The sequence below is a fragment of the Mycteria americana genome, chromosome 7 (assembly GCF_035582795.1).
Source record: "Mycteria americana isolate JAX WOST 10 ecotype Jacksonville Zoo and Gardens chromosome 7, USCA_MyAme_1.0, whole genome shotgun sequence".
NCBI lineage: Eukaryota > Metazoa > Chordata > Aves > Ciconiiformes > Ciconiidae > Mycteria > Mycteria americana.
Genome location: NC_134371.1, coordinates 39,701,849 through 39,729,038, shown reverse-complemented (window position 1 = coordinate 39,729,038; position 27,190 = coordinate 39,701,849). Strand labels below are relative to the sequence as shown.

Below are 27,190 nucleotides of genomic sequence, written 5' to 3'. Positions count from 1 at the left end.
CAGCAGACGCAGGATTTGGCAGGGGGAGGCGATGCTGGTGACACTGTGCTTGCACAAACCGGACCTGGTGGAAACCTAAAGTCATTGCCAGGAGGCTGGAGAGCCGGCCCCGCAAAGACAAATATAGCACATGCGACCGCGTAGCATGGCAGGAGTTGGCTGAACTCATGCCAAAAGAGAGGTCCGAGACCCCAGCCTGGGTGATACCACCTCCTCGCGTGAGGATGTGGTGGAAGATAACCCCTTTCCCCTTCCCTCAAGCCAGGCTTTTACCCCGCAGCTCCTCTCCCGGAGCAAGGTCCATGGCAGCGCAAAGAAATGGTGCACAGGGACTTTGCAGCTTGGCCCAAGGCTTTACCCCCCGGGAGGACGAGGGCTTCACCCCAGCCCGGGAGCTCTGCGATGTCGGGACCGCAGAAGAGCCACTGGGGACCGCACGGGGCGGAGGGGTGCCTGGGAGGGGAGGCGATGCCCCTGGGGACCAGCAGCCGCGTGGGAGGGACTGACTCACCCCACAGCGCAGCGCCCGCGGGAACCAGCTGCCGGGGAAGCGGAGCTGGGAAGGACAGGGCGAAGCGCCTGGGCAGCACATCCTGCGCCGGGGAAGGCAGGGTGCCCGTCTCCCCCAAAGCCAGAGACGTGGGTGTGCCTGCCCAGGGATCACCCCACGTCCCCCCCACCCGTCCCCAGCAGCGCAAAGCCTGTTCCCCTCATCACCCACAAAGCCTTTTGCCGGGCTGGTGAAATGGTGCTGCCCTTTGTATCAGGTGCTGATCTCAGGCACGTCCCCTCACCGTGGCATATGGCACATGAATCATTCACAAAGCTGGGGAATTAATTATTCATCCAAACGAAAGACCAAACACTTTAGTAATTGTCCTGAAGGAAAGAGCTGGGAAGGGGGTAGGAGATGGGGCAGACATCAGGTTGGAGACTGGCACCATTCATGAAAGGAAAAGAAGGGAAGAGGAAAAAAAGTCTTGTCTGGTGTGATCAAAGCATTGCTCCGCTTTTGGACTCGGGGTTGTCTCTTTACTGGTTTATCCTGTAGGACAACACTCCTTGCGACAGTACAGGCTCCGGCAGAACAATCCTGTTGGGATGCTGCACTTGTGCTCCAGTTTAACGCCGGTTCTCCAAGCCTCATATCCACTCCTCCAAACTTCCTCGCCTGGAGGTGCGCTGTCCTCCCTCGGTGAGGAAAATGCAGGTGTCAGCGCTGGGGGAAGAGCCTGTTCCCAGCCCGGCCGTGCAGGTGCCCACGTGTGCTCTCGCACGTGCATGGGGTGCCAGGCATGCTGCTGCGGGCCAGTACCCCAAGCCACGAGGGGATGCAGCATATGAATATCCCTGCACAGAGCTTCTGACAGCACCTGTTCAAGGACCCCCCCCTCCATCTCTGGACCTCCGAGACCAAAAAGACCACCCGAGACGTGCAGAATTTGGGTTGTGCAGGGCGCACTAAATACCAGAGGGCAAAGCATCCTTGCATCTGCCATAGGGGAGCTCAGGAGAATTGCAAAAAGGGCACTGGGTACTTTCCAGGACGGTCATTCCAAAATCCAGGCAGCACCACAATAAGCAACAACATGCCTGCCTCATACCCGTGCTCACGTTTTTGCAACCCCGCAGCAAAGAGGAAAGCAGCCTCCTAGGAACCGCTTCACCCCAGCCATGGCTGAAAATCAGGGCACGTGTGTGCGCAGGATTTCACCGGGAGGTCGGAGGGACACACCGAGCTCACAACTGCTGCTTGCCTTTGCAGGGGGAGGACTTTGGTTTTCTGGCCAGCCGCCCAGGCTTGGAGAGCTGGCCTTTCCTCCGCCATCACGGGCTGGTACCCGTCCGATCAGCTCCAGGTTTGCTAAAGGCACGGCAGGCACCACTGGCAATCATTCATTCCTGCCTTCCCTTGGCCACGCTCCACCCCACAAAATCCCTTAATGAAAATCACAGTGCCCAAGGGCTTCACAAAAGGGATCCAGGTGTAGCAGCTGTTATTAAACCCTCTGAAAAACCCAGAAGCCAGCTCTTCCTTTTAGTGACCCCAGTGTATTTATCCTGGTTTTACAGTGGCTGTTTCCCCGGCTCCTGAGCAGCACAACTTCACAAGGGCCTTTTGATTTTCATTTCGATTTTTTCCCGTTGTTAGAAGTGTTCCCCCACCCCTTCACCTCTCACATAACGTGTTATTGTATTACAGCTGCAAGTGCTATAAAAAAAGCCAGCGCCGTGCTATGATGCTCAGGCATTGGAGTGTGTGAAGCACACACCCACCTGGATATTTTCAGAGTGAGTTTAACCCTTCTTTTTCCATGAGCTTCTTCAAATACGGTGTAGGACAAGGCGGGTTGGTGTAGGGTCCTCGTTCTCTATTTGTTATGCTAGCAGCACCCCGGGAGCAAGAAGCTGATGCTCCAGTTGCAGATGGCTGAAGGTCCTTCAACCTCTCTCCCTCTTGGGACCACCGATTAAGAGGTCGCCAAGGTCCCGCTGCCCCTTCTGACCATTTCTGAGCAGTTTTCCCCTTTTTGATCTGGGACACACTGCATCGAGCAAGTCACGAGTCCAGCGTCAGTGCCCAGCCAGGTCTGGTTCACGCACGGGGCAAGGCAAGCATCCCCAAGGCCCAGGGGAAACACAGACGTTCCCCTTCCCGGCTCTGCTTCAGAACAAGTGAAGGTATTTTATGCACGTTTTTGGAGAAAAATATTTTTAGCTGGGGGAGAACAGGCTGTTTTTTTCAGGCAGCGATGATGATTTGGAAACCACAGGTTATAAAGAGAGCGGGTTTACAAATGTGACTATTAGTTCCCCAGTGGAAGCTTTAGCATCAGGGAGTTTTGGGTGGGCGTTGATTTCCACCGAGATGAAAAAATCTGGATTTATTGACACAAGAAGCAAATACCAGTTGAACCCAAGTCAGTGCCATCCATTCCTTCACAGGGTCCCAGGAGGCCACTCACAGCAGTAGCCCCTCATTAGGCTCATTTACATCATGGAGAGCAGGTCCAGGATATCCCACTGCTCATGGAAACTCCAACATGGTGTCTGGGGCCTGCATTAAGCGCCTCTCCTATCAGATACGTGGCAAAAAAATAAGTCCAGAAAGGAGGAGTAATACCCTGTGTCACCCTTGGAAGGGACAAGGGCCAGTGAGCGTGATGCTGGGTCCCTCTGGGTCCATCAGGGATGGATCCTGGGGTGGGTCCTGCTCACATGGATATCCTCTCTGGTCCATCATCATGGGATGCATCAGCATCCCAAACTGGTCAGCGCATCCTGAGGTGAGCGCTACCCTACACCGCTGATGCTCACAACATCCCCTCCACCACAGCCACCGCCTCTTGCTAAGTCACAGCAAGATCCCAATGACCATTAATTCACCCAAGCTCGATAGTCTCTGTCCAGACACTCACATATTAATCAAGCATAAAGTTTTAGTCCGCAAAGACAATCCTGAACCCACTGGTCGCCCGCACACGTCCCCCGTGCAGACTTCACCACCCTCCTTACGCAACCGACACAGCGTGAACCGCCAAGTGCAAACCCTCTCCGCAAGCTGTTTGCAAGTCATTTGCCAGCCAAGGATTATTTGCTGAAGAAATTTGCCAATAATTCAGCAGATCAAACAGGGAAGAGTTCTTGCAAGGGACGCACGACCGTGGCGCTGAAGAACAGCAGCTTTGCCAGCACCGCACAGAAAAAGCAAGAGCTGAACAGCACAGAGGAGCCCATGACCTGGTCCAGCCGATCCCCCAGTGACCCTATCCTCCCTAAAACTAGTCCAGGATGAAAATCTGCGGGTTGGCTCCTCCACCTATCCTACAACAGAATTCGCCCCGAAAGCCCCGTGAGCCCATGCCAGTGGGCACCAGCACCGCTGGGGTAAAGGCGGCGGGTAATCGGGCATTTCTTGGAGAGGCTTTCGTCCTGCTGGAGCAAACAGCAGGATGCGAGGAGGATAATGGCGGTGAAGCAGATCCCAGAGGGCTGCGCCCCGTAACCAGCAGTGTCGGGGGACCCGGCCACCTCCCGGCAGGGCGGCCAGCACGGTGCTAACAGCCCTTCATGGACAATTGATTCCCTGGCACGGGGCCCGGCGCGGCACTGAAAGGAGCTGGCGAGGCTTTCGCGAGTGAGTAATTGACAAGCGCTGACTCAGCACCGGCTCGGTTACGGTCAGCTCACCCGGAGCCGCGGGGAGGGCAGGGAGAGGTCCGCAGTGAGCCCCCCTCCCAGCCCAGTGTTTGCCCTTGGCCCGGGCCCCAAAGGATGCCCGGTCTGGGAGAGAGCCGATGGGCATTTCCCAGCCACCCGGCCGCTTTCTGTGCACTCAACCCAGCACGCTGCAGCTGCACAGTGAGGCTGAGACATTCCCTCTTGTTGCTACCAGGGGTGACACATGTCCCACACTGTCCCCAGAGATGTCACCAGGGATGTGACCACCTTTGCCCAGCCCAGGAGCTGTGCCCAGTCTCTCTCCCCACAGTAGCGAGCCTGCCTGGCCACGGAGCCCTCCCCTGAGAGTCACTTTGCAGATGCAGAAGAGCCAGCAGCGTCCTGTGCGATGGCTGCACCACCCGCAGGCAGCCTGCTTGCTGCCCACCAAGAAGCATCACCCCACCACCAGCACACCGAGACATCCTGCCTTCACAGGCAGAGGTGGTCCCACTCCCCAGCGAGGCCGTCCAGGCCTGCGTTGGACCACGGGAGTCAAAACATTCCCGGTCACGTTCTCTTCAGCCCTTCTCCTGACCACAGTCCCAACCTGCACCTCTCCACCATAGACAAGCAGTGCCCATTGCCACGTCCCTGGCAGCACCAGGCTCAGCATCCACCTTCCTCCTCCAAACACCCAAACAGGTGTCATGTCCCATGTGGTCCCACCACCCAGGAGAAGGCTGCAAGCCAAGAGACAGGACTGTACAGCAAGCAGCTCAGGAGAGACCCCAGGTATCTCGCCTGGCTCCCGTGCCTCAGTTTCCCGGCCAGCCCTGCAGCTGCTCTGCACCCAGCAGAGCTCGTGAAGTGCTTGGAGATCCACAGACACCATCTGTTTGTACGCATCAAACCAGCTCCTCTGAACATGGCGTTTCCATCGGCATGCAAAAAGCAACGGCCACAATCCAGGCACCCCTTCCCTGGGACCGCTTGGTGGCTGCAGGCACCCACCTGCCCTCCACACAGCGAGGGGGCGGGGAGGTCACCCCAGGGGGCTTCTGCTCAAGTCTATTGCCAGTGTCGGCTAACAGAAGCCCAAATGCTACCGCTCGTTTCTATGTCACCAGCACAGCCCATCACACCACAAGCAGGACTCAAATCTGGGCCACGTCCCCAGCAGGTGACACCACCAGTGACACCACCAGCACCCATGAAGCTCTGTACACTACCACCCCCAGCATCACTGCTGCGCGCTGGGATGCTGAGCGAGCATCACCTGGGAATGCAGCCCCACCCAGACCTTGTTCCAAACCCCTGACACTGGGCCAAGGCTGGAAAGCGCTTGGGAAGGCAAGAGGAGAAGACATTTTCTCCCTCTCCTTGGGGGCTTTGACCAAGACCTCTCCCAAACCACGTCCAGTTGCTCATCAGACTGTACTCCCACCCCATCCCCACCTCACCCCATGCCCAGATGGATGACAGACACCAGGCCACCAGCTGCGGAAAGCTCGACACGATACCCTCAGAGCCAGCCCTCCTCACCCAAAGGGGAACCTTGTCCCTCCATCAGCTGCCCACAGCAAAGCCAATGCAGGAGCCTCCAGCGTGGGGGAACCACCCTCCCCTCCCTCATTGCAGTGAAGAGCCACCGCCAACAACAGCAAACCAGGGCCTTGCCCCATGTCCTGGAGCCTGTGTCCCCACCGGGACGAGTCCCCGTGACCGACTGCCCAACCCCGCCAACAGCCCTGCACCACCCAACTCACCCGCTGAGGACCACGATGAAGTCCATGACGTTCCAGCCATTGCGCAGATACGAGCCCTTGTGGAAAACAAACCCCAGAGCCACGATCTTAATCCCAGCCTCAAAGCAGAAAATCCCGATGAAGTAGGGCTCCGTCTTCTCCTGCCGGAGGGTAACCGGTGACACAGTCAGAAGGGGAGAAGGAGCAAACACAGCGCCAGCCATTTCACACTGACCCAACTCACATCCCATCCCACCTTCCCCAGCCCTATCCTCCCCTTTGGGAGCTTTCCCAGCCCTTCCTCAGCCAGCATCAATGTCAGAAACAAAATGTGAGGGCTACAACCCACTCAAGTTGCTCAGTCCCCCTTCCCTACCCCACTTTTTAAGGAGCTTAAACCTTCCTGAACCCTTTCCATGGAGGAAGAGTATGCGACAGCAGCCCCAGGGAGGCTGGAGGGGCTGGTCCTGGAGGAAACCTCCTGCCCTGCTACCCTGAAACCAGCAGAAATTGGCTGGTAGGATGGGGTGGCTCCCCTCAGCTGGTCCCCCCGCTCACCCACGGGGCAGAGAGGGATGGAGGCAGGGTACTTACTAATCTCCGTGACATGGGCGTCTTGTCATCCTCGGGGAGGTGCTGCTCGAGGGCCAACACGATGCAGTTGGCAATGATGGTCGCCAGGATCATGTACTCGAAGGGAGTGGAGGGGAGTTAAGGAGCAGAGAAGAGGTGGATGATGTCCCCGACCTGCCAGCCCACCCCTTGTTTCGCCTGCTCGTTAGCCGCCACCACCGCTTTCCCTGCAGGAACATGCACACACGCAGCCCAGCTTTCACCTCCCGCTGCTCCCGGGCAGGAGAGTGAAGCCCACCTTGGTGCTGTTTGGAAACAAGAGGGGTGACAAGAACTGAGAGCCCCCAGGACCTTCCTCACTGGAGACCTGCTGAGCATCATCACCTCCTTCCCAAGGAGGGACATTTAAGGGATGGACAATGAGGGATGGACAAGGAGGGACAATGGGACATTTAAGCAATGGCCTTTGCTGGGCTGTGAACTCTCTCGGCAGAGAGATGCTGCTTGTGGTGGGAGCTCAGAAGACAGACACAAGTATGAAGGTGGGCAACGAGGCTCTCAGCAGGTTGAGCTTCATCTGGAAAAGGGCTTGGCATGGTCCCTGGCAGTGTCAGGGAGGGTTTCTCTGGCATGGCATGCTGGTGGCTGGGGCTGGCATGTCCCTGCATGCCATGGCCCTGCTGCTTGCCTTCTCTCTTCCATCACGAAGCAGCAGGAGATGGGGCTTGGAGGGTGGGTGTCACAAACTATCAGTAGCCTAAAGCATCCCTGCGGGATGGACTATCTGCACGGCCCAAGGAGGACAGGGCATCCCTGGCAGGTCCTGGGGACCCGACCCAGACCAGCCCACCCTGCACGCCGTGTTGGTAAGGTGGACGTGCCCTGAGAACTGAGGGTCCCTTGCCAAGCACCCTGTGGGTGGCAGGGCGAGCCCAGGCAGCACTGGGAGCTGCAGAGCCCCAGGCTGAGCATTTGCAACTCAAGATACTGATGACACCTAGGTCCAAGCTCCAGTTCAGGCAGCGTTGAAACACCCCACGGAGACATCCCAGTTCGGCCACGCTGCAGCAAGACCTCAAGGGGTAGTGGCACCTTATCAACAGGATCTGGTTGGACCCTTACGAGCATCCTAAATCCTACAGCCATGTCTACGGCTTAGGCACCCTTCTCCGGGAGCAATCCCGTACCAGGACAAGTGGCAGCAGATGCTGGCATCTGAGGACCTGAGTGAGTTGGAGGGGAGGCGGAGGAAAGGGCAAGCTGACACCCAGGAAAGCACCCCAGACTCAGATCCCTCCTGCCTTTTGATTCACCGGGGCCACCAGGAGCGAGGCAGGGGTGCAGAGCTCCCTCTTCCTGCCTGGCCCACCACCAAGCCCCGACAACAAAGCACTTCCAAGCAACAGGACAGCCACATCTTTCCGACTTCCCATCCATCTTTACCACAGCTTTGCAATAAAAGCCCTGTTGTCCTCAATAACAAAATGAGGTGAGATTCATCAGCAGGCAGCACACCCCTTCTCCACTCCCTCTGTGCCAAAAACCCACAGCTGTATTACTGTCACCACTGGCGTCAGCAGCCACGCCGGGAGGGGACTGCCACCTTCCCAAGGCTCATGTCTGTGGAAAGGGGATGTGATCCCACCTGGGATGGATTTGCCCATAAAGAAATCATCCACGCTCCCACCACACCAAGCCGGCACAGGGAGCACTGCCCCAGCTGAGCCCTTCGCCACCGCACCGGGCTTCTCCGGACCTGGCAGCTTCAGGTTCGCACCGCTCAGGCCAGGAGGTGCCAAACACCCATGCCATCACCCCCGGAAAAAGGGATGATTTTCTCTTTTGCAACTTTGCCTTTTGGCCGCCGAAGTCACCGACTACAGCAAGATGCTTTAAACCATTGGCCCTGAGCCCACGGGCAAGAGAAGACATCCTAGTGCTGGCCACAAGCATGGGAAACTGGAAACCATGAAGCGGCCCCAGCGGCAGCAACCCCGGCAGCAGCGACCCTGTGCATGCTGCGGCTCGTGGGCAAGGTGGGAGCAGGGCCGGGCATTGGAGCAGGTGCCCGGACAGCTGGCCAAGAGGGGCAGCCAAGGAGAGCCTGCAGGAGCTGGGATGTATTTAGCCCGGAAGGGAGAAGAGCCAGGAAAGATTCAGCCAAGGCATTTAAAAGGCCACTCAGTGAAATTAATGGCTGCTAAGTTAAAGGCAAACCAAAAGAGAGACCGCTGCAGAGCTCACTGCTGCGGGCTCAGACCTTGGTGCCAGCCGGGCACAAATCACGAGCAGCTCCCTGTGCTCGGGGGGAGGCCAGACCCCAAAAGTTTTTCTCCGAGGCTTAATACAAGTGAGGATTTCATTGCATGGCTCCTGCGAAAGCCACGTATTTTCCCTGCTTCCCACCTCTGGTTGCACACTTCAGCTGATACGCAGACCGTGACGCTTGGCCCCGAGCCATCAGCCTATTTGGGGTCTTTTTGTTTCATTTTCCTGAAAGTCTGCAAGCAATTAGCACAGGCTTAAAAGAAAACAGCGTGTTAGTGGGCCGGTGCAGCCAGCTCCCCAGGCGCTAGGCACATTTGCCTAGATGAGAAGTGTGGGAACGGCACAGCAGGTCCGTCTGTCTGCCCCAGTGCGGCTAACCCTGCCGAGCATCCCGCACTCCTCCCCACTGTCCTGGGCATCTACCACCACCTCCTCCCTCCTGCAGCCGCTAGTCCCACGGGGGAAACACCCCGGTGGGAAAAACCCAACTTCTCCAAAGCCAGCAGCGTGGCAGCCCTGCCCGGCAGTGGCTGGGGGGCTCAGGACCACCTCTAATGGCTCAGTTCACCCCTATATTTCCTTGCTGGCTCCGACGTCTGGCTTGACAGCTCAAGACCCGTGCACATCTGTCACAGCCCCAGCACAGGACCGCATCCCCGCCTCACCTCCAGTGAGCACGTGGCACATGGGTCAGCAGATACAAAGTCTAAGGGCAGACAGAGCAATTGCTGCCCTAAACAGTGACCTAAGCACGAGGTTGCTGCCAAAAATGACTCTCCAAACCCCGCTGGTCCAGTTTTCCAAGGACCCAAGCCTGGGTTATCACTTCTGGAGCTGGGTGAGAGCTGCAAGGCATCAACCCCGCAGAAACAAGCCCCCGTAGCTCCAGCTGTGCCAGGTTTTGAGAGGCCAAGGGCAAGAAAACCCTCCCCAAGGGACAGCAGAAACATCTGGCTGAACCGGAGGAAATTTTATCCACACACTTCACTTCTACCAAGCAAGCATCCTCCCAGCTCAGGGCTGGAGCCCACCGGACAATGCTCTATCACTCCTTTGTTTCCTCTCTCATTAGATGTCTAATTACACGACCTTCCAGCCATGCAAAATGCAGAGTAGCACTTGCCTCCCTCCAAGCCCGGTAATGAAAGCCCGTCTCCCTCCAGCCTTCTCCTCCTCCTTCGTCTGGCTTCTCCTGGAGGATCATTAGGGAGCCGATAAAAATAGGTTTTCTTATTGATTTATCTCCTTTACCCAACACTCTCTCCCCTGCACCGTTGACTTGTTTCCTTAGCAACTTGGCCAATCCCAGTGCATGCCACACCTGCAGCTCCACGCTTCCCTGCCGGTGCGTTTGAGGTGGGGAAGGTGCCCCCAGGCCACATGGACCACCCCCAGACCCATGCCCCAGCCCACCCGGAGCAGGTGCTGTGAGCTAACCCCATGCCTGGAGCTGGACCTCCTTGGTGGGTCTGGCAGAAGCTGGCAGGGAGCACCAGGGAGATGTCCAGCCACCGGTGGACCCTTGCTTCCAGCTGTGACCCTCCTCTTCACCTCCCTCCCCAGCTGGGAGCCAAAACGAGCCCACCTGGAACATGTATATTGCTAGTGCAGGGAGCGTGCCCAGCTCCAAGCCCTGAAGATGGATTTATGGTGCTGGTGGCATATTGATGCAGCCTCCCCAAGAGGCTGGGTGCAAGATAAATCCCTCCCCGGATGCAGGCAAGGGCCGGGAGCTGTGGAGAGCCCCCCTCCATCTCTCCGCTTCAGTGACCGTGCCTTCTCCCCTCTCCTGGGCAGGCAGGTGGGGAAGGAGCAGAAGAGCCAGAGGAGTGAGGCCACGTGGGCATCTCCCAAAGGGCTCTTGGGGAAGCCTACCTCAGAGGGCCAGCAAGAAGTACAGGAACGATTTAACCCCTCGCCCTGCCTGCATCACCCAGCCCAGCTCCAGCGTCTCCTAGAAACTTAAGTCTCCATTTCCCACCACTCCCCAGGCTTTCCCCAGGACCTGCAGCACTGAGGGGCTTTCCCTGCTCCCCAGCTGTCAATAAGAGGGAGCTTCAGTTCCTACATCTGTGGACTTCATCTTGCTGGTCCCAACCCCACCACTGCTGCCTGCCCCACACAGACATGGCATGACAGGAGAAAGACCCACCTTTTCAACATCCCCATCCCTAGGACGCCCCGACCCCCCTCCTCTCAGCTCCATACCCCAGCAGAAAAGCGAGCACCTCCTCTCCAAGGCTGTTTTCCAAGAGAAACCCAAAATGCCAAATAGAGCAAAGACCATGAGTGATCCTAATTCAACTCTGGGGTTCCCCAGCCCTACAGCACCTCCCTGCCTTGTCCCCGAGGACACAGGGGATCTTCCCCCAGCAGAGGAGGCTTCCCCCAGTGCCCTCAAGCAGCCGTAGAGCCGTGGCCCCGCGTGGCTGTCCCCATCCCTGCCACCGAGCACTCCCGGCCCATCCGTGCTTTGCTGGGGTTGACAAAGCGATATCCAGAGGGACAAGGTGCCAACAAACCCCAAATCCTCCGGCCACGCTTTGGATGCGAGCCAGCTCCTGCGTGCCTCTCTGTGCAGCTCACAGGGAGCACCCAGGCAAGGTGCTCAGCCTGCCCAAATCTCACTGCACGGACATGCCCCAACTGGGGAGACTCCACTTGGTATCTTGCAGCCGTAGATGTAGCTGCTTATGACTCCAAAATGTGGCGGTCTCCATCAGGGGCTAAACCGAAGGCAGTGCCAGCGGCGCCTGCCTGCCACGTGCAAACAGCTCCGTGGAGAAGCGTCTCCTTCTCCACCACCTCACCCTGCGCTTAAAAACTGGAAATCAAATCTCTCTCCTCCTTTTTTTTTTTTTTTTTTAAACAAAAAAGAACCACATCATGTGATTTTCCTGCCTTAACATCAGTTTTTTAACTTTGGTTGCCACAGCAACAGGATGCAACTTGGCGTCACCATGACAACAGCTGCCTCTGTTTAAATTCACCATCTGACAGGCAGCCTCGCTCTCTCCGGCTGTCAAAAAGATGGACCTGCCATTACACCTACTCGCCCCTCCCCCCAAAAAATTTTAAAAATCTGATGAATGAAGGGCACAGAAAACAGCCGGGGGGGGGGGGGGGGGGGGGGGAAGAGATGTTCTTGGGTAGCACAAGGAGGGAGCTGCCGGAGGATGGCACAACATGGCGCAGCTCTTCCCACGGGGAGGCGAGACCTGCCGAAATCTTGGCTGGGCAAAAGCGAAGGTGCAGGAGATCCTTGCCCAGGTGTGGCATAACACCACCAGGGTCCCCACGGGGCAGTGCCCACGCAGCCTCAGAGATGCCCGGGTCAAAGTGGGAGTCATCATGAGCAAACTGGTTCAGGCACACATGGGTGTGCGTCCCATGGAGCAAAATCCCCATGCATGTTGGACCGGGGATCTGCACTGGGGCTTTGCAGACACCCCAGCTGTTCTTGGCCAGCGCAGCATAAGATTTGGTCCTCAAAGGGGCTGAGATAGGAGAAAGCCCTTGCAGCAGGTCCCCAGAGGACTGACGGACATCCCTCTTCCCTGCCAAACCAGGTGACAGGTACGGTGGATGGTGTGCGCCTGCAGCCAGAGGCTGTCCTTGGGGACATAACCAGAGCTACACAATGTCATCTGGCCTTTCTGGGGCAGGAGAGGGATCTTATCCAGGTCAAATGTGATTAAGCGGATGAAGAACCAAGCAGATATAAATGAGCTGCAGCCCATCTCATGTGCTAACCGAATTGCAGCTTTCCAGGCAGCCAAACAAATGAAATCAGGACTAAAGGCCTGGCCATCAGCAGAAGGAGAGCAGGCAGGATGAGGCTTTGTTTCCGAAGGAGAAGAGGAGTAGATGTTCCTACAGACAAACCAGCAGCTGCCTCACAGGAGGACCAGTAAAAAGAGCAGCTCCAGCAGAGGTAACACACTGGGCTTTCCAGCAAGGAACTCGGCAACGACTCGTCTCCCCACAGAGCTGCATCCCAATCCCAGTTGTTCGTATTTCTCCTGCTTCCCCTCCATGCATCATCCCTATTTACACTGGGAAGCCAAACTGCAGAGGCTGCTGGTTATAATTATACAGTTACCCAGCAGATATACAGGCCTGAATCACCAGTTATTTTTAGCCCTATTACCTAGTCAACTGGAGCTGGATGAAGAAGAGCCTCCACTCCTCCCCGCGCTCCACCCCCAGCCCCCTTGGCTTTCCTCGGTGCCGTGCCCGCTCCGACCCGCAGTGCCAGGACCAGCCCATCTCCCTCCTGAGGCCAGCAGCTCTGTGGCCGAAATCCAACGCTCACCTCCCTAAACCACCCTCGCTCAGGAGCAATGCCATGGGCTCTGGGCCAGGCAGCTGAGATGCTCACATGTTTTCCCTGGCCCTACCAAAAGGCACCGGCTGCATGTGCCAGGCTACAACTACAAGGATGGGAACAACTTGCCTGGCCAACATCACCAAACTCATCACCAAAAAGCCTTGTCCATCCCCAAGCCCTCGAGAGCTCGAGTGGTGCAGAGGAGCTCCAGGGTGGGTGAGTTTCTTGGAAAGAGATGGCAGCTAGGTGGGGGATGGCCAGGGATGCTCAGCTCCCGCACCTGGAGCATGCCCGTTCCCAGCACTCACACAGGGATATGTCACTTACTTCTGGAAAAAAATATAAAATGAGCCCATCTCCCTCATGCATTGCAAATTCCAGGAAAGAATAATACTGGGGAGTTTTTACTGTGCGGTGGTGAAGCTCTAGTCTCTAGGAGACAGCGGCTGCCTGCAGATGAGCCATCACACCGTGCCGCACCGGCACAGGACCCCGGCCCACGTGGGGAGCACCGGGCCAGCGGTAGCACCCCAGCTCCTTCTTGCTTTAAATGAAAGCCGAAGGGGTGAGGGTCCTCCCACACCATGCTGAAAAAGGACATAAATAATTTGGCATATTCTGGAAAAGCAGGCAGGCCAGCCTGGCCACTGCCCTGCAGTCCCCAGCTGCCATGTCCCCATCCTCACTACCGCACAGATGCTCCTGCAGCTGCCCATGCCGCAGGCGCTGCCGGCAGGGGCAGATTTAGGGATGCCACGGGAAATTCAGCCCCCCCCGAGCTGCCCCTTCACCCACAGGTCATCCCCCCAAGCCTGGGGGCTTTGCAGCTCCCCAGCCAGGACCAGCTCCTGCCTGGCAGAGACTCGACCTGATGTGTCAGAGCTGCAAGGGGACTATTTAGCCGGTGATGCTCAGCAGGGTGGGTGACCCGTCCTGCATCTTGCTGGAAGGTTTCCCCAAGGTACCTGTTGCACCAGATCAAGGCGTTGCTGCTCGGCACCTAGGCAGGCTCTCCAGCGCCCGCCAAAGGAGCCGGCAAGTTAACCAACAAGTTGCAGAGAGAGAAAGCAGCAGCGGCAAGAGCTGCATGTAATCACCACTGCAGAAAACGGTACAGGGAGGGTCCTAAAGCCAAAGCGTGGCCATGCTGAAGTTTTCAGGCTCAGGTCCTTGGTGGGGGCAAAGCCCAGGAGGGGTCTTGGGGGGGCAGCAGGGCACCAAGCCGTGGCTGATGGGGAGCTGCGTGCTGCGGTGCTGTGCACCGGCCAGGGCACCCGCAGGGAGGGTGGGAGCAGAGAGAAGTGCGCGGGGGTGTATGAAAGGATGGAGGAGCAGGGGAAGGAGCGGGGGGATCTGCGCCCTCCACCCAGCCCTAGGAGGGGCTTGGCATCCCTGGGATAAACCGCAGTCCCCTGAGCCAGCCCTGCAAGGGGCCGTGGGGCACAGCCAGAGGTTTTCAGCATCTTCCCCTCAGCTGCAGGGAGGGGGCAGCCAGTTCCCGGAGCCACCGTGGGGGGCCGGGGGCTGCAGGGTGAGGACGGCCAGGCGTGCTCAGCAGCAAAGGGGGCAGACGCTGGCAGGTGCAGGAGGGGACAAAGCCGCCACCCAGCAGGGTCTGGAGGTTCGCAGGCTCCTAGGGGTCCATCCCCAATGGGATGGGTAGCTCCAGGTGGGGTAGGGTGGCAAAACTCCAGCAAGACATCAAGGCACAGAGGAAAGGCCGCGACCCTCCCACCAGCCGCACGCGCGCGAAGCACCCTAAAGCATGCAGGGTTAAACCGGGATCAGAGACACCCCCCCTTGCCAGTATGGGGGGCTTCCAAATCCAAGCCTGAGGAGGGGCCGGGGGGCTCCTCGAAGGGAGAAGGGGCTCGGCTCCCCGCCAGGCACCGAGCAGAGCACAGGAGGGGAAGCAGCAACAGGGCAAGGAGAGCATCGCCGGGGGACAGGGCACCCCTCTCCGCACACCGAAGGAGAGCAGAAGGCAGGCGCTTACCTGCCGGCTAGTGCCACATGCACGTGTCCTGGGCGGCCACCAAGGCAAATCCGGGGAGCAAGGGGGGGCTCGCAGGGGGCACAGAAAGGATATGGCCAGTCGATGAGCTTCTTGGCGTATTTCCTGACTATGTTCTCTTCCCCAAAGAGGAAGAGCGATCTGTTGACGGTGAAGCAGTTCTGCCGGACGGGGATGGGGTTGTACAGAGCCATAGTCCGGGCTCTCTGCGCTTTGGTTTGCTTGAAGGCTCCCGGGGTCCCTCCCGCAGGAGCAGGAGGTCCTTGCCGGCTCCGGTTCTGGTCGGAGCCCCCATCTCCAGAGCCCAGCCTGCCGGCCACCGCGTCCCCAAAGCGAGCCATCCTGGAAGAAAACACACAGGTGAGCCGAAGCAGCACCACCGAGGCAGCGGGGGGGGGCAGAGAAGAGGGAGGGGGGTTGCGGGGTGCAGTCCCAACCACAGCCCCCTCCTCTTCTCTGGGTGATGTTCAGCTCTGTCTATCCTCCATCCCTCCGGGGGAGCGGGGACTCGCGTGGAGAAGGAGAGGCGGCAACACACGGCACCGGCTCAGCGCCTCCAGCGCAGCATGGTGGGCATCCGGCTGCCTCCGTCCCCCCGCCCTGACGGCCACACGGGCAGCATGGCCAGCAGGGAGGGCAGGGAGCCGTCCTGCGTGCTCAGCGGAGGCCGCAGCGGCTCGGTCCCTAAGCACCTTCCACCATGAAGCAAGGGGTTAAACCCAGCCACATCCTTTCCACCGCTTTGCCTGCAAGCCCAAACCAGCCCCTTTTAACCCCCCCCCCACCCCAGCAAGGCGAGCCCGGGGACTGCCTGCCGGCAGAGATCAGGCAGGGAAAGAGCTGGGATCCGAGTCCTTCCATCTGCCCCGTCGCAAAGGAAGATGCAATTTGGTACAGCACCCAGCGCAGCGGAGGGGAGGCCAGGGGAACAGGTTGCAGCGTGGTCCAGCCTAGTTGGAGCCAAGTGTCCAACTCCCTCCTCCCGACTCCATCTTCAGCAGCCTGCCAGAGCCCGGCCGCCCGTCCGCCGGCTCCCCGGGGCAGCGGGCAGGGATGGCGGGCAGAGCCCCCGGGCGGGCACCTGCGGCGGCAGGGATGCTCAGCCCTTCGCTGCCAGGGCAGGAGCGCGCAAAGGCAACGCCGGCTTCCCGCAGGAGCCGGGCCACGAAATTAAAGGCTGCCGCGCCTCTGCAGCTCGGGGACAGCTCGCTTTAATGAAGTCAGTGGCAACACACGCGCGCACAAGCGCGCACACACGCACGCACGCCCGGCTCGCTCCCTCGCTCCATCCAGTGCATTCTTTTGGCAAGCACGGGAGCTGCCGCAAAGGAAAGTCAGAGGCGAGGGGAGGGTCTGAAGGGAACAAAGGCAATGGGGGAGCCCCCACCCTGCAAGAAGCCCCCCCGCCCCGGCTGCAGCGGGCTTGCCGGCACATGGGTGTTCCTAGGTGAGTGGCTAAATTGGGGGGCGGGGGGGCGGGGGGGGGGGGCAAAGGGGGGCTCTGCCTCCCCCCTGCCTGCAGGGGAGGCAAGAGGCTCACCCCATCTCAGCCCACACCGAGCATCTCTCCGGCCACATGCACCATCCCCCATCCCTGGGAAACTTCGGGGCTCCCGGTTCCCCGCCGGAGCCGCCCCGATGCCAGCGGCTGCCCAGGGAGAGCCCTCCTGCTCCCTCGCATACAGATCAGCCTCCTTAGCACCCCCTCCCCACCGCCTCGGTATTTTCTTTTTGATGCTTGACGTTGGCCAGAAGCAGCAGCACCTCATCGGAGAGGTGTAAACAACCCGGTCTGGATGTGTCCTTGCAGCGGCTGCCACGGAGGGGGGGCTGGCCCTGGGGCCGGTCTGGCACTGACCCTGCTCCCCCCAGCCATCCCACAGGCAGCGGACCAGGGACTTGGCTGCTGCTGTGCCCTCACCTCGGCGGCCATGAGGGTGCCCAGGGTGCCCTGGGATGCTCAGGGTCCCTAGCGCGGAGGCTGCCTGCCCACCCGCCTTTGGGGGAACCCACCCTGCCCTCTTGCACACACAGGGGACATGCAGCTCCCCAGGGCATCCCCAGTGCCCTCCCTACCCAAGAGGCAGCGCACCGGCCTCACCGCTCAGCACACCCGCACACCCTGCGAGCTGGTTCACACACAGGGTACCCCAACCCCTCCCACTCAGCCCTGCGTCCGAAGGGCTCCCCAGGGCCTTTGGCGCTCACTACCTGTCCTTCCCACAGGAAGGGCACCCGCAGCTCCAGCCGGCGTTCACAAGACACCCTGCATCCACATGATGCTCTTCCCCTGTCCACCCCACCACCAGCAACCTGCTCTGCAAACAGCAGCTGCTGCCCTGTCCCCCACATCTGCTGTGCGGCAGCCAGGAACACTTGGGGCAGCTCAAAAAAGATTAAAAAAAATAAATAATCAAGCCCTTAATCACATAAATTGTTAACTCATTTGGGCAAGGGCTGCTCCCTTGGTGCAGCCTGGCAGCACCTCACCGTGGACTTCCCCACCCTCCAGGCACTACCATGACCAAACAGCCACCGGGCTCACTTTTTGGCCCAGGCTCTCATAGGTGCGTTGTCAGGAGCCCTTGGGCCGGCCAGGCAAGGAAGAGGAAGGATCAGGCCCTCTGCAGCAAGATAACAGAGGAACATTTGCAAAAAGGTTGTGGGATCATTCCCCGAACCTCAGCCAGACACCGAGAGCCCACCAGCTCACCACGATGCCCATCTGCTGTATCCCTGCTTGACTTTGCTCATCCAATTATCCTTGTAACAGATGTGGGTGTAATTGGGGGGTTTCAGCAAGCCCCCCAGCTCTGCCACCACCACACTGCAGCACAGAGTGGAGCAGTGGTGGGCAGATCCCTCCTAAAATGCTTTCCAGGCCACTAGCCGGCCCCGGCACGAGCCAGAGTGACCATGGGCTTTCATTCCACTAACAACGGACAGCAAGGAGGCCACGCCAGCTACCAACTAATTACAGTCCCTTCGATTCATTCCAGGCAAGATGCTGCCCTAAATGAATCAATTATGATTTGTGGCTCATCCCCTCTGCCTCCTCCTCCTCCTCCTCCCCACCACCAGCACGGCATCGGGAGTGATGCCACTCTTCCCACCTTTCAACCCTTTCAGCTGCTGTTAATTAAGCCCAAGGCTAGGACTATTGCCAGGAGCAGATCCTCAGCCCTGCAAGAGCTCCTGCCTCCGCTCCCCCTTGACCCCCCCAGCCCTCTCCCATCCCCCTGAGCCTGCAGGCAAGCCTCCACCCAGCCTAAATGCTCAGGCTCTGGCTGGTACCCAGAGGCCAAGGAGGATGGGGAAGGCTGGACCCAGCGCTCCCCCTGCATCCCCTGCCCGGCTCAGAGACACCACGCCTGCCTCACCACACACACCTACCACGCTCGGTGCAAGGGGCCGAGGAGGAGGAAGGCAGCGTTCCTCCTGCCCCCTTCAAAGCAGGGATGCAAGCCTTACCTGGACACCTCTGCTGGGGCAGCGGGCTATCCCCTGCGCCCGGGGGTTCGCTCGTGGCTCTACTCTATATTCACTGCTGCAGAGCAGAGCGCAGGATGACCCTGCTGGGAGCCTCTCTCCTGCTCAGACAGTGCTAAAGGATGGGATATTTATGAGAAAGCAGCTCCTTAAGAGAAGATTGAAAGCAGAAAAAAAAAAAAAAAAAAAGTCCCTGGCTATGCCAAGAGATGCAGGCTCGGTTTCCCAGGATGTTTATTGCCGTTCTCGTCTTGACCCTCACCCCGGCACACTGGGATCTGTGAGTCAGGGAGAAGCATGGCTGATGCCCGCATGATTCAACATGGCACAGAGATTCAGAGCCAGCTATGTGGGGTTGGGTTTTTTTTTGTGAATGAAGGAAATCCAAGAAGACAGGACAACAGCGGGTGCCAGGACAGGAAGGCACTTGGGATGTGCTGGTTTTTACAGAGACAGGCTAACTCCCCTCCTCACGCTGATATTGCCATCCAAGCCTCCTCCTTGCTTCCCCCTCCAGCCATGCCCCTACCCCTGCACGGCAGGGCCTCACCGGAGACACTGGGCTACCCCTTCCCAGGGGAGGACCGAGCCCTCCCCATCACCTCCGCCGCAGGGACGCGGCCGGGGCCGGTGCGCCCGGGCTGCCGCCGCTCCGGCATTGCCATCTAGCGGCCGCTGCCCCCTCCCTGCAGCCCCCGCCGCTCATCCCCGCCTCCGGCAGCAGGCAACGGGGCTCGGCTTTCCTTCCCCTGGCTGCAGTGGGGGGGGGTCCGATCCGAGCCCCCCCTTCGCCTGCCCTTCCCGCGGGGTGCTTTGAAGCAGTTGCACAAAGCCCCCCGCGCAGCTATTGTGTCCCTTCGCACTGGAGCGGCCTCCAGCTCACCCCAAGCAACCCAAAATCTCCCACCTATGCATTGCTGGGTACAGGCAATATCGTTAAAAGCATCCTCTGCCGAGCCCCGGGATGCTCAGAAAGGCGGAGGCTGCTCCTCGTCTCAGGGACAGCATCACGCAGGGGACAGATCCCTAACGCCGCCCAGGCAGGGTCTGGAGAGGGGGACAGGCTCCGCTTTGGTGACTGATATTCCCAGGAGCTCTGATGGGCTGCACTCCTCTTAGAAAGCGGCTTTTGGCGTCCTGATTTGATTTTATTTTTTAAATAAGGCTTTAGCTATGCTGAGAGAAAAAAAAAAATAGGATCAAACGAGAATCATCTATGGTGCTCTGGCCAAATTTCAAATTGGGACTGGGTAGCTGTGACTCAGAAACGTGTTTATAACCATGCAGGAATGGAAGGATTTTTCCAGGAAAAAATTCATTACCTGCTGGACTAGGAAGAGATGTTTTCCCCATTTGCAAAGGGGAAGCCCTGCCAAGCCAAGCACCTCTGCAGCAGGGAGGCAGAATCCCCAGCTGGTGCAGCTCACCCGTAGATACCCAGGATGCAGGTGAAGGTCCAAGCAGCTCCAGGATGATACCTCCAGAGGAGGGTACCACACCAGTCTCTGCCTGATGTTCATCTGTGCAGATGTGAGCAGCTGTGGTATGGGCCACGACAGCCCTGTTGGCATCTCTCCTGCCAGCAAAGCCCTGGGCTAGGCACAACGGCCTCGGCTACACTGCAGAGACTCTGCACTGCCTTGCAGCAAGGCAACTCTCACTCAAGCCAAGGCAAGTGTTTCTTCTCTGCCGTCTGCTCACATTTTTTGGTAGCAGCCTTGCCCAACTCAGTGCTCCCCACACCTGCTCGTCCCAAGCTGCCTGCCTCACCAGGACGTGCCTTCCTCAGCACTAAAACCAGAGAAGAGCATCATCTTCTTGCAAAACTGCCTGCACGCATCCCCAACACAGACCTGAAGGGCTGACTTCTCAGGGTCAGCACCGTAATTTATTCACTGAGAAATTAGATGGCTGGAAGACTAGTGAAAGCCAGCAAATTTCACACTGAGCTCCAAACTATGCATCCAGATTTAAGCAACTGCCACTACTCCACCAAACTCCTGCCGGTCATTCGGCCGAAGCAGCCACACCAGGTGTCACATAGCAGCGGTGACAGAAAAACTTGAAACTGCTTTAAGCTGAAAGTGTAATTTGCTGCACACTGCCATAAAACATATCCGTATTCACAAACACTGCTGGTTTTAATTACAAAGACCCATGAGTCCAACATCCAGTCTTGGCATCTTTAAAATCAATGGGATAACAATCTTGTCAAGCCCTCTTTCCTGGGATGGAGGAATAACCCTCTGGAAATGGGGATTTTGGTTGCTATATCTCCCCCCAACAAGCTCTCACAAGTGGGAGTGCAGGCAATGGAGGTGCAGAAGGAGCAGCATCGTAGCTGCTCTCATCCAGCCTTCCTCCTCTGCAGCCCCTTCCCAAGGTACAAGATGAAGCACGCCTTGCATTCCCACCCCAGGGGTCCAACGCCATTTCCTAACCTCTCTGCAAGTGTTTGCCTGAGAGAACCCAGCCCAGAGCAGCTTTGGCCCCATTTCTTAAAACACCTACCAGTTCTCAGCTACCAAGCAAAATGCAACACGAACCTGAAGCAAAACGCCACACAAACATGAGCGCAGTTCACAGCTGGTCCTACTCAAGGTTCCCAAACCTACGATGTCCCACCACACCCCAGCAGGGCCCACGCCCACCAGTCCCCACCTTCTCTAGGGGTGAGATGCCAGAGCTGATTGCATGCATTAGCCACGTTTTTTCAGGGAGCTCCAGGCAGAGTCTGGAGGAAAACCCGTGAGCCTCCATCCCTTTTCCTCCTCCCCTCGCCGCGCACATACAGATGCTTCCCAGTGGCTGATCTGTTGTGACATCCATCTGTGCGAGCAAAGGAGAGACACGCTAAAGGTGTCTCTGCAAGTCAGGCAGGATGTCAGAACAGGGATCAGGCACCGTGTATAATCTGCTTCTTGTGCTCTCCCCAAGCGCTCTTCGTCGCACGCCAGGCATGCCAAGTTGCCAGCGCCGCAGCCCAGCACCAGGTCCTGCTCAGGTGGCCCGAGCCTCAGGGCTCGCCACTGCCCACAGCGCCCTGGGATCACAAGCACCCCAAACTAAATTCCTCACATAGCTCTTGAAGCCACCAGAAGTGCCCAAATGCTCCACAGAGCCTTGAAGTTGGATGTTCCCCAACACTGCGTCGCTGTGGGATCGGAGCAGCTCATACATCAGAGCTACCGATAAAATAGAAGGATGCTGCGTCTTGAATCAAAGGGGGATTCAGCAACCAAATGATAGCAGGCTGAAAGAGCTGGGAGAGGTTTAAAGGACAGCCAAGGAACCTCCAGTACTGTGCATTTATGGGGACACAGCAGGGCTGTGCATCCAGCCCTGCAAAACCCACAGGAGTTGGTTTTGGGGCTTGGTCTCACTCTGCCACCATGAAGCTCAGTGCCTGCACTCACCCACCTCCCCACGGACTACGCAGGTCTTTGTACTCTCCAAAAAGCCCAAACAAAAGCCCAGGGCCACCTTTGCAGCTGTGTATGCCACCAAACAAGCACAAGGGGTTTGCTGAAAGCTCAGAGGCAGGCGAGACCCCTTCCCCCCCAACCTATCGCAGCCAAGGGGCAGCATGGCTTTGCCTTGGTGCTGGCCGCAGAGATGCTGTGCAGGAGGGAAGCATCCCCCGGCCTGCCGCTGCCTGCTCTCCTATTTCCTACTGGAACGCCCCACGCTGAGTGTTTCCGACGAGTGCAGTACTCCTTGGGCTAACTCCCTCTGCCTTAGGCTGGGAGGCTTCGCAGCTCAGCTGAAGAGGCCTGAAATAATCACCCATTAATAAATTGCCTGGAGTGCCCTGCTGCTTTATTTAGCCTTGTGAGTCAGGCTCTAACGAGCATTTGCAGCCGCATCCCGACTGCTCCGGGCAGGCACACAGCAATCCCAACTCCTGGAGAACAGCTATCCACCTGCCCCTGCTTTTCCGTCAGATTAAAGCGAATTTCCATTCCTGCTTCCAATCCCCAAATCCCTCTGCACCACCTCTCCCCTTGGCCAAGCATCCCAGCCCACACTAGCTGGCAGCAGGTGAGATAAAACCTCTCCATCCTCCCCTGTCTCTGATGGGTCCAGTTTTGGGCATTGCACTTCCAGAGAGGCTGACTTGAGAGGATGCAGTAGGAAAAAAATAGGGATATTTGAGAACGACCTTGCCAAAAGGATCAGGGCTGGGCAGCATGGATAAGAGGAGACCAAGGAGAGGAGGGAGGGAAGGAGCACAGACCGGGGGGAGATATTTCCCTTCTTGCCACAAAAGCCCTGCAAGCACAGGGCTCAAGGGGCAGATCCTGCCACAGCCAAACACCAACACACCGAGCCACCAAGCTTTATGTGTGCGTGGGAATGAGGAGATCAAGCTCAAAGACGACATCCCCAGGGCCAGCCGTAGACAGTCAACAGGAGAAAGCTTATTTCTAGCCTGCCAAAGGGTCGGAGAGGGTTTTTTTAAAAGCATTTTTTCCAACCTCTGTGCTACCCAAAGCAGAAGAAATCCCTCAACTTTCTCCATCAGCATCCTCGTGACCCCTCTGGTGCAACAGCATTAGCTTCTGCCAAAGCCAGCGGAAGATTTTCTCCTCCTTAGATCTCCTCTTTACCCCCATAAAAGGCAAATCCATGCCCGAGGACCATCCTGTGCTTTCTCTGATCTTCTGCCTGTCCTGCAAGGCTCAAGTCAGACAAACACAGCAACCACAGTACCAGCGAGTGGGATGACGGAGGAGCCTCCTGCCTTTGGGCCGCAAATATCCCCAGCGATCAAAAGAAAGCCGGACCAGAAACCCACCATCTCCACACCCAATCTCATGAAGCCAAACTCACAGGCTCAGCTTTCTCAGAAGCAACTTGCTAGCAAACAGGGTGCCTTCAATAACATTACATTGTCAGGACAAGAGCCAGGAGAAGATGGAGCTGTTGAAAAATTTTTCCGGCAAGTCTGAACTTACACTGAGCAGCTGATGCTCAAGACAGCCAAGAGAAGCCCCATCCCTGGCATGCAGCCAGGAAGGAGATGCTGCTTCTGTCTTCCAAACCTGTGAAAGAGAAAAGGCCAAAGAGCAAAACCTCTCTCTGAAAGCTACTCAGTGTTGGGAGGTGTGAAAAAACCGTCCCCCTTGCCGCAACGACAGGCAGTCATCAGCTCGACAGTCTCTGCGAAGGCAAACACCCTCGCCCATCCCCGGCAAAGCGCAGCTGAGCGCGATTCCTCAATGGGAAAAAGTTCATTGAAGAATTTTTATTTCCACTCAAGCAAATGCACAGAGAAGACCGTTACTGCATGTTAGCTACTGTTTTATCGTCTCATGAGCGAGGGCGGGGAAAAAATGACCCCTGTGAAACTCCTCTGATGACAAAAAAGGACTCGTTCATATCAGAGCTCACGAAGACAACGCGTGGTTTTTATGGCATCATCCACCACAGTGGCGTGCCCCAAGCTCGCAGGGAAGCTGCTTCCCGCCAAGCAGCCCTCACGCAGCTGGTTAGCATCATCCCTGAAAGATAAGACACACCACTGGCTCTTTCGGGTGTGTTTTGGGAAGCACGATGCCACGCTGATCTCCTTTGGCACCGTGTGGTCCCCCACGGCTGGGGAGGAGCACCAGCATGATTTTGCCAGGTAGAGAGCGAGAGCCTTGCTGGTGTGCATAGCGCCAGCCCAAAACCAGCCAAGCCACAGAAACAGCCATGTTTTGGGTGACCCACGCACCCGTAACCCTGCGCCGAAGGATCGGAGCAGACTTTCCCATCGAGCATGCAGAACGTAAGTGGAGACAAGAAAAGCATCTCTCCTCTCTGCTGTTCTAAGAAAGGTCCCTTGACATTTCAAAGGCCACCGTGGGAAATCTAGAGCCACATCTGAAAGCTGTTTTAGTAGAACTTCAGGGACCTTCCTAACTTTTCACATCATTCATTTTTTTCAGCTCTCAGGCAGAGCAAGCGGTCCAAGCCAGGGATTAATGTTTGTCATGCACAAACACGGCAAACGCCTTTTGAACTAGAAAGGACCGACTGGCAAGTGCAGAAAAGCCCGTAACCCTTCGGAGGCAGCTGAACTGAGATCGTGTCCCACACACAAACAGACAGAAGAAATTTCACTGCCGCTGGCGTTCGTTTGTGCAGTTAGGTGGAAGTGCCACTTCCATAGCACAGATAAGTCTGCAAGGAGCAAGTCTCTCTGGGGACAGGTTGTGCACTAATCCTCACAGATGGGTTTTCACCAAACTTTCAAAAACCTTTCCCAAGTTTGAAAACTATGTGGTTTGAAATGAAAGAAAACGCCATTTTGGGAGCGCGCAACAAGAAGTCATCTATGTTTTAAAACGTAAAACATGCTCAAGACATGTTTTAAAATGTAAAACAGAGTTAAATTAAAAGTAAGTTATAGTCTGATGGGACTAGATACCTCCTCAGGTCCCTTCCACCCTAAATTATCTTATTACCCTGTCATCTCTTAAGTAGACATTAGCAGGGGGGATGTACTTAGAAAGTGTGAATAGAAAATAATATGAACCATATACACATGAGAGGCTGGAAAGAACCTCTCCCACGAACACCTCCCGGCCAGCAGACAGCCCCCCATCAGAATTACATAGGAACAGCTGGGGCCTGCCTGGGAGAGGGGAACGGGTTGGATTATCCCAGGGGAGGGAAAGGACGAGGGTGCAAACGAGCACTGAATACCAGAAGTTTCACTGCACGCATGCCGCACCGAATCATGCTTGCAGTGCAGGGAGACGATATAAAACTGGGACTGATAAAACAGAGGGTTGTGCTGCCATCCAGAGGGACTTCGACAGCCTGGAGAAACAGGCAAAGGAACGGCACGAAATTCAGCTTCATGGGAAACGCCAAGTCCTGCACTTGGGGATGAACCACCCAGTACGTGGTGGCTGGGAAGCAGTTTGGCAGGGAAAGCCCCGAGGGACCTGGTGGACACCAAGCTGACCACGAGCCAGCAGCGTGCTCTTGCGGCAAAGGAGGCCAACAGCCCATCCTGGGCTGCGTTAGGCAAAGCGTTGCCAGCGGGTGGAGGACGTGACCCTTCCTCTCTGCTCAGCCCTGGTGAGACACATCCAGAATGCTGTGCTCCCCAGGACAGGAGAGACATGGACTTACTGGAGCAACTCCAGCAAAGGTAACTAAAGGAGTGGAGCATCTGCCCTGCAAAGAGAGGGTGGGAGAGCTGGGGCTGCTCAGCCTGGTTGGAAAAGGCTCAGAGCAGATCTTATCGATGCGTATGAATACCAGACAGTGGGGAGCAAAGGCAGAGCCAGGCTCTTCCCTGTGGCACCCAGTGCCTGGACAAGAGGCAATGGGCACAAACTGCAACAAAAGAAACTCTCCGTTTATACACAGGAGTAAACTTTTTGATGTGAGGGGGACTGAGTATTTGGGACAGGTTGCCCAGAGAGGTTGTGGAGTCTCCATCCTTGGAGATACCAAAAACCTGCCTGGACACGGTCCTAGGCAGCCTGCTCTAGGTGACCCTACTTGAGCAAGGCAATGGACCAGGTGACCTCCAGAGGTCCCTTCCCACCTCACCACCTCCCAGCAATTCTTTGCTTCTGAGCCCTAGCAAGCCCCAGGCCAAGGGGGAAGCTCCCTCGGAAGGCTGGTTCCTGGGAAGCACAACCAGCCCCAGCACAGTGCACGGCTCCAATGCAGCCCCGAGATGTGCTAATGAAGCTTTCTGACACCCACAGCTGCAGCTGAGACCCCAGCAAGGGAAGGAGGAACGAGGCGTGCCAGCACGTGGTGACAAAATGCAAGGCAGCAGCTCCCGAGTGGAGGCATCCGCCGGGAACTGCCTCGTCCTCCGCGTTCAGCAACCAGCTCCTAACAAGCCCAGCTCCCTGGAAGAGTGGCCCCAGCTGTGCAAGGAAGGCTGGGACTGACCATAACTGCCCACCCTCCCGGCAGCCCTGGGGAGGCTTTGCAAAGTCACCTGAATTAACGCAGAAAGGGAATTCTTCCTCCAGAGTGTGACAGAAACCCAGTCTTTGAGGCAGTTCAGGGAAAGGTGTTGCTATATCCGTGCTGTTGCCAGGTCATGCAGGGGAACTCGAGTTCATCCCAGGTCAGAAAACTATCTCCTCCCCACGCATCAAAACCTTGGTCTGCACTGAAGGGAAGGGGGGAGAGCACAGGGAGGTCCAGGGCAGATACCTCTGGGAGAGATGCTCCTCTGCTGCTCTAGGCCAAGTTACCATAATAAAAGCCATATTTCGCTGCCCCCCGCCCTTTCCACCACCTGCATTGCTACTCTTGCAGGGTAAAACATAAGCAGGGAGAGTCACTTTAACTGAGAGATACTCGTTAGGCTCTTGGAGAGGTTAATTGCTTTGCCCTGGGTTGCAGAGGACTTGCATAGGGGACGTGCATGTATCTCCATGAAGGATGCTCCCAGGTATGGGAGCCTGGCTTTGCCCGTCACGGACATCTCAGGGCTTTCACCTGCAGACCCCCGCAGCTCCTGCCAACTGCCTGCGCTGCCCCGACCCTCCTGCCCAGACCCCCCAAGCTCCCAGGCACGCAGCAGCAGACATCTGAACAGAAGCCCACGGTGGAGAAGGATGTGGCTAAGCTGCCTCTGAC

General features: G+C 57.4%; 1 protein-coding gene across 3 annotated transcripts in view; it reads right to left on the bottom strand.

Moving 5' to 3' along the window:
* CACNA1E (calcium voltage-gated channel subunit alpha1 E) overlaps positions 1-27,190 on the bottom strand; it is a 139,575-nt gene that overhangs the window by 80,999 nt on the left and 31,386 nt on the right. For 2 of the 3 annotated variants that reach the window (XM_075507967.1, XM_075507968.1), the window contains exons 1-2: positions 6,504-6,604; positions 5,931-6,070 (exon numbers count right to left, since the gene is read on the bottom strand). In XM_075507967.1, coding sequence (XP_075364082.1) covers positions 5,931-6,070; positions 6,504-6,596 — 233 coding nt within the window. In that variant the 5' untranslated portion in view covers positions 6,597-6,604. Of the gene's footprint in view, positions 1-5,930; positions 6,071-6,503; positions 6,610-15,169; positions 15,437-27,190 lie in introns of those variants that run through there. The other variant, XM_075507969.1, reaches the window with a different exon arrangement.